Raw genomic sequence first — 12,415 nt, forward strand, 5'->3', positions numbered from 1 at the left:
TTTCCAATCAATTTATCAATCTACGTATATAAGGAACTTCATTAAATTATACTATTTTTTACAATAAGAACTAAATTGTTAATTGTTAAAGTGTAGGAGCTAAATTCTTATAAATTGAAAGTACAGGAATGGTCGGTTTAGATTGACTTAAGAAAAAAATTATTTTACAAAACATTCATTTTTATTTAAACACTTTTATAAAAACTGATTAAAATAAATTCAAAAATAGTTGTTAAATATTCTAATTTCTTTTAAAATGTTTTTTTTTTTAAAAAAAATTATAAATTTGAAAATGTATTTCAAATACATCTAACTAAATTGCTGTCAATTAAAAGTGTACGCACAAAATTGCTTCTTCCATCATAGACCAAAAGTATTTTTTAAAATTTTTTATAAAGCAGTAAACTTTAGGATCATCAAATGGACATCATGAAATCTTGCATTAATGGAGGATAATCTGGAAAGTCCCACCACCAACAATAGCTTCAAAGTTCAAAACTTTAATGCTGATGATATGTCATTTTGGCCTGACCCATAAGGAAAGGGTCCCATGGAAGCTGGAATGGTCAGAGATACAGAAGATTCCTTCTCACAAAACCAAATATTCATAATTATTAAACCCCAAAAACAAATTTTATTCCCCTTTTTTCTTTTTCATTTTTTTTTTTTTTTTGACAGTGAGCTTCATTTTCATACCCCCCTTCTGACCCGCTTCCATGTCTGCATCAAATCTACCCTTCTTTCCCTTCATTCCCCACCTCCCCTTTTCTCAGCCTTTTCAATTCTCAAACTCCTTTTCTTCCTTATTTAATCCACGTTGTTGCTTCTTTCTCTACACACCCATTTGCCATTTGCTCTGTTTTTCCTGAGATTTGAGGCCTTTTTGTTTCTGTCTTTGTGCTCTTCATTAATCCCCCTTTGAATCAGCTCCCATTCTTCTTCAGCCATTGAATCATGTAACTGAGTTTCCTTTTTTGAGTTTGAGGTTCTAGAACCCCCCCTTTTGTTATATGGCAATGCCATTGAAGAACCCCAGTAGTTGAAATTGGTTTTTTCATACTCATCATTGTGAAATACTTTTCTTCTTCTTCTTCACTTAGAGAGGGGTTTTGAATTGAAGGAAGAAGACCCACTTTGAAATTATGGAGGAAACTTTTGTTCCTCTTCGTGGAATCAAGAATGATCTGAAAGGGAGGTTATTGTGTTACAAAGAAGATTGGACTGGTGGTTTTAGAGCTGGATATAGGTATGAAAATTTCTTCATTGGGGTCTTTAGCTTTTGCAATCTTGGTTCATTCTTGACTTTTGGGTTGGTATTGAATGTGGATTCTTGATGTTTTCATTGGTTTTTTAGGATTTTGGCTCCCACCACTTACATATTCTTTGCCTCTGCAATTCCTGTCATTTCATTTGGTGAACAGTTGGAGAGAAGTACTGGTGAGAGAGTTAACTTATAAACTCTTCTGAATTTCATGTTAGATCTGCTGTTGAATTTATTAAAAAAGAGAAGGAAAAACAGGAAGATTCTTGAGATTTGGATTGAATTTGAGTTTTTAAATGTGTGTCATTGATTGTTGTTGTTGTTGTTGTTGCTTTTCACTGGTTTTTGCAGATGGGGTGCTGACTGCAGTTCAAACCTTAGCCTCCACAGCTCTCTGTGGGATCATTCACTCTATTGTTGGAGGTCAACCTTTGCTCATCTTGGGAGTTGCAGAGCCTACTGTTATTATGTACACCTTCATGTTTAATTTTGCGAAGGAACGACCCGAGTTGGGTCGGAATTTGTTTCTAGCATGGAGTGGATGGTATGTTTAACTACTGCTTCAAATAAATTAGAACTGGTCTCTATTGAAATTCTCCAATGCTTGTTGCTAACACAACTTTGTATGAACATGTGAATCTTTAGGGTGTGTGTTTGGACTGCGGCCTTGCTGTTCATAATGGCTATATTAGGTGCTTGTTCCATCATCAATAGGTTCACACGTCTGGCTGGTGAACTGTTCGGTTTGCTTATCGCGATGCTTTTCATGCAGCAAGCGGTCAAAGTAAGAAATCTGCACTCCCTTTTTTTCTTAATTTTACAGGCTTGATATCTAATAAGCTTTAATCTATTAAAAAGGAAAAAAATATGTTATATAAGTAGAGCCTTTGACTTTGTTGTAGGGACTTGTGGATGAGTTCCGCATCCCAGAACGGGAAAATCTGAAATTGATAGAGTTTATACCTTCTTGGAGGTTCGCCAATGGGATGTTTGCTTTGGTACTATCATTTGGCCTTCTACTCACTGCTTTAAGAAGCCGAAAAGCACGGTCATGGCGATATGGATCAGGTATTATCAGGAAACCACTAAAAGATGAAATGTTCAAGAAAATTATTCATAGTTGGCAATTTTGTCACATGAAGCAGATGAAAAGAGTCAACTCTTTTACAATTTCCACAATTATTTTGGCAGGTTGGCTCAGAAGCTTGATAGCAGACTATGGAGTACCGCTCATGGTCCTAGTTTGGACAGGTATTTCTTATATACCTTCAAAAAGTGTCCCACAAGGAATCCCCAGGCGACTCTTCAGCCCCAATCCATGGTCTCCCGGTGCGTACGAAAATTGGACTGTTATTAAGGTAAGGCTAATCAGTTTTCTACGAATCTCTGCCTCATCAGATCCTCTCTTCTCTCGTTGTACTGAAACATTGACTATTTTTTGCAACAACGTTGCAGGATATGCTTGACGTTCCAGTTTTTTACATTTGTGGAGCTTTCATCCCGGCTACGATGATTGCAGTTCTTTACTATTTTGATCATAGTGTTGCATCTCAACTTGCTCAGCAGAAAGAGTTCAATTTGAGGAAACCATCTTCTTACCATTATGATTTACTTCTATTGGGATTTTTGGTATGAAAGTGAATCCCATTAGCAATTTTCTTATTTCCAACCTTTTCTTTTTCGGCATCTGGCTTGTACGTCAATATAACGGTTCAAATTTCATCTTATTTCAGACCTTAATATGTGGTCTTCTTGGAATCCCTCCATCCAATGGAGTCATCCCACAATCACCAATGCATACAAAGAGCCTGGCTACTCTCAAACACCAGGTAAACCAGTGGGTCCGGTCCCAATAATCTTTTCAGAGTTATCTTCATTGATTTGTCATCACATAATCTTTTATTTTTGGGGGGTGCTTTACTAAAAGATTTGGGTTCGTTTTGCAGTTGCTGCGGAATAAACTTGTAGAAACAGCACGGAGTAGTATGAGAAAGAATGCTAGCTTAGGACAGTTGTATGGAAGTATGCAACAAGCATATCAACAAATGCAGACCCCCTTGATCTACCAACAACCTTCAGTTCGTGTAAGCCACCAGAATTTTGTACTTCAAAAACTTGAAACTCATTCACATATAAGTTGATTCTTTTGTGCACAGTTAAGAAAATTCGTTCACATATGGGAATCTTAAACATGTAGGAAGTAGTCTCAAATATACACGAACTTATTTGAGTCATTCACCACCAGTGAAACGTTTTTCGTATTCTTGTGTACCGTGTGAGATTTAAATGAGGCAAGAAAAAGAAACGTACTCTCATAGTCTCAATCTAATATACCAAGCTCTCCCATTACTTAGCTATGTAAAACCTTTTGAGCAGGGACTGAATGAACTAAAAGAGACAACCATTCAAGCTGCTTCTAGTATGGGCAGTTTCGATGCTCCAGTCGATGAGACAATATTTGATATTGAAAAGGAAATTGATGATCTTTTGCCTGTTGAGGTGAAAGAACAGCGGGTCAGTAATTTGCTTCAAGCTATAATGGTGGGAGGATGCGTTGCAGCCATGCCGGTTCTGAAAAAGATCCCAACCTCGGTTCTATGGGGTTACTTTGCTTTTATGGCCATCGAAAGCTTGCCTGGTAACCAGTTTTGGGAAAGAATCTTGTTGCTCTTTACTGCACCCAGCAGAAGATACAAGTAATGAAAACTTCCAGTCCTTTTCTACTTCTCAATTTTACGTTTTTCACCAAATAACAAATTTGTTTTTTGTCATCTGGCAGAGTTCTTGAGGACTACCATGCGACTTTTGTTGAAACCGTGCCATTCAAATCCATTGTACTTTTTACCATTTTCCAAACAGTATATTTGTTCATATGTTTTGGACTAACATGGGTTCCGATTGCCGGGGTGATGTTTCCTCTGATGATCATGCTCCTTGTCCCTGTAAGACAATACCTTCTTCCCAAGTTTTTCAAAGGTGCACATCTCCAAGACCTCGATGCTGCCGAATATGAAGAATCACCGGCTTTATCGTTCAATCTTGCAACGGTAACCTATTCTCACTTGAAATCTTAAATTTTTATCTACCTGCAACATGATTCAATTCTTCGACTTATATGCATTTAGATGCAGATGTATAATTCTAATCACTGAGCTGATCGACAACTTTGATACCATTCTGTAAACAGGAAGCCGAGCTGGGCGCCGGAGCATCATTCGGTGGGGATGGAGAGATTTTAGATGAGGTTATCACCCGAAGCCGTGGTGAGTTTAGGCGTATTAGCAGTCCTAAAATCACAAGCTCTACGGCAACACCAATATCTGACCGAAAAAGTATAGACAGCCCTCATCGCTCTTTCAGCCCTCGGTTGAGCGAGCTAAGAGGAGAGCACAGTCCTCGAGCCGGTGGACGAGGGACACCGGGTCAGAGGAGTGCAGAAGCTAAACCATCCAGTCTGGGAAAGAGCCCTCTTAATAACACAGCATCAAAGTAGATGCAGAAAGAATCTTGTAGAATTCTTCCTCTGATAAGAAGTTAGATAAGTTTGATATGATATTGTTAATTTGTAACTTGAAGTAATGTTCATTTTTCTTTACCATCTTTGTATAGTCTTCTTTCTTCTGCTCTTGGTTCATCTCTCTCCAAGAACAGATCTCTTCATAAAAGTTGCCTCTCTCTAAGGTTTGTAGTAATTCAAGTGTGTTTTTTGTTTAATGGTTTGTCATAGATTAAATCAGCTTTTTGTTAGATATGAATATGCATTTGTTAAAAGTTTGTTCAGTGGAATCAAATTTCTCTCCCAAGACTATTTTTAGCACCATTGTCATTCTTTCATATCAGTCCATTTCTCTTTTTCTTTCTATCTTAATAAAAGGAATAAATAGAAAACACTTATTCCTTTACAATAGTGACACGTATCATATACAATGAATTCTTGGACATGTGGGAAAAAATATTATCTTAAATGAAAGTTTAGATCTAAATTGAATTTTGATATGTGATATTCTCTCTTATAAACAATCAATGTTTTCTTTGAGTTTGTATTGTTATGAATTCAGAAATGTAAGAGGAAGAATGTCTTTTTTTTTCCTTTTTCCTGTTGACATTAATTTTGTGGCTTTAATGTCGTTTGACTCAACTTTTGAAAATAATGAAGTATGATCTTTTACTACGTCAATACACAGTATAAAAAAGCATGTTAATTATTCGTATTGACACTTGCGATTTTAATAGATGTGTGATTAAGGTCATCTGTACAATACTTACTCCCAAGAGCTTTTTCCTCCCTCCCTTATTCTAGTACTTGCACTCACACACTCGTACTTGCGCTCTCTTCCCAAATTGTGCTCACGTTCAACTAATTCAATACAATAGTGCTTTCATACACTAGGACTCTTCCTCCTTCACTTCTTCTCACTTGCACTACTTCTTGCTCTCTCACTCACTCTCACACTCTGAACTCTCATTAATGGCGCACAAGGAAAAATATGCATAATTAACATGCATTATGACAATGGGGATGGTCATCATATTCCATTCTTTTCAAAATTTAGGGCAAACAACATTATGATCGCAAAATTAAGGCCATCCATACAAAACACCCAAAATACGTCGAACGAAGTAATCATAAATTTATGACGTCACAAAATCGAAACATCAAGAAGGAAAAGAAAACATTTCCCATGAAGATGTTGTAATAGAAGTGACTGTTGAAGTCAAATTCCAACAGTGTTCTCAATGTTCCAAACATGACACAAACTCTCTGCCCCACAACACAAAAAAGGAGGCTATAAGAAGAGACCATGATGGAAGCAAAGCAAAGCAAAAGCAATGGTCAGAGTTTCTCCAATGGAAAGTCCCTACATAATCAATTGCAAAGAAGAATGTGAGGGAAAAGAAGTTTGTTTTGTCATTTCCATTTGACTTTTTTGTGGGGTTTGTTCTTCCAACCCTTTGGTCTCTATCAGGGTATTAATTTTTTGTCGCTATTTCAATATTGTCATCAATATTTTTACATGTTCATTAGTTCAACATTGACACAACGAAGACATCAATATTGTATAAGAATTCATGGAATATAACAAATAAACAATAAAATATTACTAACACAATATAAAATAAATAATGGATATTATTTTAACTTGTTTGAAAATCGTAAAATGTTTATGGAGTAATTTTTAATTTTTATAATTTTTTCAAAAACTTGTCTTGACATTGACATTTTCATAAAATTGTGGTCTTGATATTTTTGTTGATATTGATATTTTAAGTCTCGATGTCTATCGAATGACTATATGATACCTACTGCCTTAGCAAGTAAAAATAAAATAAAATAAAAACATCTTTTTTTTGTCCTAAAAGGAAAGGAAGATGAATTTGTTAGTGTGAAGGAACTAGAATCAGAAGTTGAAGTGTGGATGACACAAGAGTTGACCAAAAAAAAACATCTTGTGGTGGGTGAAATCCATAATCAGTCACAAATGGACAATTTTATGTAAAAGTTGATATTGGGCTTCTACGGGGGATTATTGAGGTATGATTTTTTTATTTATTATTTATTATTTTTATTAATTTGAGGGAGAGAAAATTCTCTGGGTTAGACAGAAAAATAAGAATGCAATAAAAGTTTTTGAAATGTCAAATGAATTAAGTGTAGAGAGCACGAGAAAGAAAGTGAGAAAGAATCAGAAAAGGAGCGAGAACTTAAAAGTGAACAAATTTTAATTAAATAATTAACTTTATCACTAAATTATTTATTATGGTTAGTTTTATATGACAATTTGAATTTAAAGATAAATTACTCAAATTTTGGTTTAAAAAAACTAATTAATTTTTTTAATAGAAAGAAATAAATATAAATCAAATTATTCACATACATAATCTAAATTTAAACCTTCAATTTAAACATATTCATTATCTTTCCCAATAAATAATCAATTTGAAATTTAAATGTAATATTTATATAATAATAATAATAACATAATGTTAGACAAATATACTAAATAAATATGTAAAAACTAATCGAGGCGGAGACGGAGAACGGGACGGGGTCGGGGAGGGGAGGGGACAAGGAATCCCGTTTAGCTCATGGGGAATTTTTTTCCCCACTCCCTCTCCCATTCCCCGCGTAATCAGGAAATCCCCGTTCATGTGAGAAAATTGAATATTTCTAGTTATACCTCAATTACCATTGAGGTATTTAATCATTCCATCAATAAAAATTATGTTATTAAATCCATATTAGTAATTCAAATAGATTATTGGAAGTCCATGGTTACCCACATAAAATAGAACTCACACCAATTATTACTGCCAAAACCAACAAGTGATTACCTAGTTTGAAATATTATATTCCAGTTACTTTTCACGAAATAAGTTTTTGAATAAAATATGTATTTATAAATATTTTGTTGGATGTCATTACCATTGTGAAAGAAAGTGAAAAAATGTAAATTAAATTCATTGTTACATCTAATGTCAAAAGTTTCCAAATGAACGCATCAACATGGATTAATATTTCATTTACAAATTTATTATACAAAAGTAAAAGTTAAATTTGTAGTTTCAAATTTAAATACTTAACTTGTTTGTTCATTTAAAAGTATAGAAATTTTCACAATTAGAAAAAATGTTAAACTATTTATAGAAATAGCGAAAAAAAAAAAAAAAACTGATAAACACTGATAGACTTGCATTTATCAGTGATAGATTTGTATCAGATTCTATCATTATAGATACTAATAGACCTCTATCAATCTTTTTCAGCCTCTATCAAAGAAGATTCAATTTTGCTATGTTGTGTAAATAGTTTCCTTTATTTTTTCTATTTTTGAAAATCCCCCTTTAAAGTATCTCATGGCACATCTCTTATTTTACTTTCTTTTGATATTAAGTTGAGATGGGATCAATTAACTAAGAATTTTGCCATATTCAAGTAGTTCAAAGTTGCTCTATTGAAATTAGTCGTTGACTTGTTGTATTTTATTGAGACGATTGATGTGGTCTACTTGTAGTTCATGTAGAGCAAATACTCGTCTTTATGACAACGACATGCGTGCTTTGACTAACTATCCATTTTTTTTTCCACATAACCCCTGTAGTCTGTATTTTTATTTACACTATAATTGTTTGTAGCTAGTTAAAGTATAATAGTTTGATAGTGTTATTCTGTTCCTATATATATTGTACTATTGTTTTGAACATATGAGATGAAATCAAGAAAGATTTAGGAAATTAGTCTATTATATAATTATTATTTCACAAATATCTGAAAATTTAGTAATCTTTAGTAACATTTTGGAACATTTGTAACCTTTTGATAGTTTTTTGTCATCTTTTAATTTTGTAATATTTTAAAACAAATAATATATCATTTTCGGATTTATTATTAATTACATCAGGATTTTATTTTATTTTTTTAAAATATCATTAATAAGATTATCATCATTAATAAGATTATCTCTCATCAATAAATATTGAAAATAGTTAATTATCTCCTTATTAATGTTTGTTTGCACGAGGCTTCCGGAGAAACTTGCTTCCTGGAGTTGAACTTGTGTCGATGTTGATGTTGATTTGATGCTGATGTGGTTCGATTTCTAGTACTTGATCCTTTGATTCTCTCTCGATTCTCGGTTGAATGCGTATGCTTGATGTATGGAAGTAGAGCGTGTTGATGTTCTTGAAGTTAGAGTCTTGGAAGAATACTTGTATCTCCAAAGGACTTCAGTCTTCAAGTGTGATCAACTTCAGGAGTCAAGGAGCCTTCTGATTGTAGAGAATTCCCGGCTCTCTAGAGTTAGGATTGCTGATCCCCACAAATGAAGAGGGCTCTTCTATTCATAGAGTTATCTGGTAGGCTTCATGGACTACGACCTGGTCCTTGGACCCAATTAGTTGGACTTTGACCTACTTTGGTATTTGGGCCAAATTAAGCCAATTTTTAGGCTCAACTGGACTTTAATCCAAATTATAATATCAATTTAGGTCAAATTAATTTCCTTCAATCCATCGCTTGTGATGAAAACACGTGACATCATCAGAATTCAACAAATTATGTCTTCAACTTTAATTTGAGGATATATGTTAACTTTTAATTGATCACAAATTCAATTATTTGAAATTTCGCCATTAATTTAATGAATGACGTGACAATTTTTGACTGGTCCAAAATTTTTCCTTTAACAAATGACCTGTTTTCGAAATTTATGCACGCATGTGGGTAGATGAATCTAAAAAAAAAATGAAGTTGGAATAAAAAATGCGAGTTATTTTCTATTGATTTAAACTTCATTTGATGTACTAGCTAAACTATGAATTTGGTACATAATTTTAACTAGCATTTGGGATAAAATTTGGAATAAGCCAAATTTTAATTTGAGATTTTACCTGCAGTTTGATTTGGACTGAAAGGAATTTTAATTTGATAAAAGCTAATCTTGATAAAATTTGGAATATAGCCAAATTTTAATTTGAAAGGAATTTTAGATCTTACCCGCAATTTGATTTGGAAGTAAGGATAAGAACTTAAATTTAGATGAATTTGAAATAAAATTTGGAAGATGCTCAAATTTGAATTTTACATCAATTCGATGCCTAATAAAAATGTGTGTCTTCTGAATTTTGGATAAAATTTGGAATATGACCGAATTTTAATTTGGGATGAATTTGAGACTTTATCCCTAATTTAATTTAGCTTTGGGGATAGGGGGCTAAATTTGGACGATTTGAATTTGGAGATAAAATTTGGAATATGCCCAAATTTTAATTCGAGACTTTATCCACAATTTAATCTCAAAGTTGAACAATTCGATAAAATTTGGAATATGTCCAAATTTTAATTTGAGGTTTTATCCACAATTCAAATTTGATTTTGAATAAAATTTGAAATATGTCCAAATCTTGCTTGAAGATAAAGTTGAGAACAAAGGTAATAAAATCAAATTAAATAGAACCTTAATTTGATTTTTTTAAATTTAATTTGAATTGAGGATAAAATCAAATTAGGAGATCTAATAAAATCTAATATTTTAAATAAAATATCTATTTGATTTAGATTTCCTAATTTGTCACGGATCCTTGCTGATCCTTTATAAATAGGACCTCAAACCCCTACATTCCCAACTTAAACAGCCTTGCACGAAGATAAAGAAAAGAAAAACTCTCTCTCTTCCTTTTTTTTCGAGCCCCTAGAGCTGTCGACCGGCAGCCGGCAGCTGCTCAGTCGTGCTGAGCCACGAGCCCTCGAGCTGCGGCCCACAAAGTCCCCGACCATGCCCGATGTTTCTTCTTTGTGTGAAACGACCATCGCCACCATACGTCGTTGCGTCATTCGTCCGTTGCTAGCCGTCGAACTCTCGCGACTAATCCGCCACCTATTTTTTTCCTTTTTTTTCTGCTTTTTAAAAATTTTCTTCTTCTCTTTTTATTTTATTTTATTTTTCCCAAAAATTTTCCTTTATATTTTTTTTTCTATTTTTATCTTTCTTTTCCTTTTTTTTCACAATTTTTTTTCACTTGTTTTTAAACTAAATTTCTTTGTTTTTCTTCTTTCTTTACTCTTCTTTTCTCTCTCTCTCTCTCTCTTTTTTTTTCTTTCCAATTTTCCTCTATTTTTTGTTAATTGGAATCTTGTGTTGGTTTTCTTTCACTCACTTGCCTTCACTGTTTTTTTTACAAGATTTAAGCTATTGTGACTTGCACTCCAAGGAGTAATTTTTTTGCTTGGTCGACTTCCGCAGATCTCTTCAAAAGGTGGGGGTTTCTTTCTTTCTTTCTTTCTTTCTTTTTTTGCAACAGCGTCTCAATATACGACCACCACCTTTACTGATCTTAGTGAGGGTCGAGTCATCTTCCCCTAAAGAGGATTGAGTCATCCTCCCTTGGAGAGGGTCAGATCATCTTGTCTTTAGTGAAAGCAGATCATCTAACCCTATCGAATCGTCTCACTCTTAGAGAGGGTCGGGTCGGGTCATCCTCCCCTAGAGAGGGTCAAATCATCTTGTCTTTAGTGAGGGTCAGATCATTTGACCCTGCCGAATTGTCTCACCCTTAAAGAGGGTCAGATCATCTTGCCCTTAGTAAGGGCCGGATCATCAAACACGCTTGCATTATCTAAGAATAGTGATATTAGAAGGCTCCTTCAATCTTCTCTGTCCATTCTGACTCAGCATATGTCCAAGCCCCATGGAACTCGCCATCTTTTACTTCGTGCTTCTTTTAAATTGTACCACTAAAACTTATTTCTCTTTGGTGACATTTTTTTTGGCAGAGCAATGGTTCACTTCATAAAACATGTCTTGTTTGAAAAGAAACATCTTGTAATTCTTGAAGACAGGAATCAACCTATAACAAATGGACTTAGCCTATTTGTGGAGGAGCCATTAGTTGGTCCCTTCACAAATGTATGGCCTGATTTGAACAATGATATTACCCCACTTGAATTATCAGCAAAAGTACCCTTCACTCAGGGAGAAAAAGTGTGGATATTAAAATCCTTAATTCATAATGATTGGGTGTTAACTCTTAGGCGTCGCATGATTGACGGTGAGACTCGTTGGAATGCCACTATAAAAGCTCTTGGAGAATTTATCTTTGCTGACTGCTATTGGAAATGGTTATAGTTCATAGTTGATCGAAACAAATGGGCCCTTCATGCTATTTGTTTGTTTGGTACGATGATGGTCTCTTTGTATACATATGATCGAAATAGTGGCGTGACTCGAGATTTTAGTGAAGCTTGGTGTCCATCAACCAAAACCCTTCACACTAAGGTGGGTGAATTATCAATCTCCCTATGGGACCTATGGTCAATTGACGACTTTTCGATCAGAGGGGGCTTCTACGAAAAGGTCATTCTTTGTCTTAGAGAGTTAACTGGCTCTCGAGACAAAAAGAGAGATCTCCCAAAGTTATGTGAACATCTTTTCCAGGCGTACCAATCAATAATTTGCTTGCAGAAAGATTATGCCTCGTCCTCTAAAAATGAATCCTTAGTGACTATTAGCTCGTGGATTTCATTTTGGTTCCTCGGGACTCGAAGATATGACAAGCCTACTACTTAAAAGTAAAAGAAAGCCTCTCGTTCCCATTCTAATCGAAATATAGATGGCGCAAACATCAAGTCTTGAGATTGGTCGAGCAGAAAAAACATGT

At 34.3% G+C, this 12,415-nt stretch overlaps 1 protein-coding gene across 1 annotated transcript; it reads left to right on the plus strand.

The window, feature by feature from the left end:
* The first annotated feature begins 639 nt into the window (after positions 1-639).
* Positions 640-5,081, plus strand: LOC120091731 (boron transporter 1-like). The gene is made up of 12 exons (XM_039049847.2): positions 640-1,246; positions 1,355-1,437; positions 1,613-1,805; positions 1,907-2,045; positions 2,164-2,329; positions 2,453-2,619; positions 2,717-2,890; positions 2,995-3,090; positions 3,208-3,345; positions 3,638-3,957; positions 4,041-4,308; positions 4,449-5,081. The coding sequence occupies exons 1-12, from the start codon at positions 1,143-1,145 to the stop codon at positions 4,752-4,754; spliced, it is 2,154 nt and encodes a 717-aa protein (XP_038905775.1). The 5' UTR covers positions 640-1,142; the 3' UTR covers positions 4,755-5,081.
* Positions 5,082-12,415: the final 7,334 nt, after the last annotated feature.

Source organism: Benincasa hispida, chromosome 11 (genome assembly GCF_027475165.1).
Source record: "Benincasa hispida cultivar pf3 chromosome 11, pf3_genome.v1.1, whole genome shotgun sequence".
Classification (NCBI taxonomy): domain Eukaryota; kingdom Viridiplantae; phylum Streptophyta; class Magnoliopsida; order Cucurbitales; family Cucurbitaceae; genus Benincasa; species Benincasa hispida.

What these genes read in the sequence shown, in the direction of transcription:
- LOC120091731 (XM_039049847.2), top strand. Translation starts at nt 1,143, where the DNA reads ATGGAGGAAACTTTTGTTCCTCTTCGTGGAATCAAGAATGATCTGAAA. An exon ending in ACCAACAACCTTCAGTTCGT is followed by an intron (nt 3,346 to 3,637) that starts GTAAGCCACCAG and finishes CCTTTTGAGCAG; the next exon opens with GGACTGAATGAACTAAAAGA. An exon ending in TATCGTTCAATCTTGCAACG is followed by an intron (nt 4,309 to 4,448) that starts GTAACCTATTCT and finishes TTCTGTAAACAG; the next exon opens with GAAGCCGAGCTGGGCGCCGG.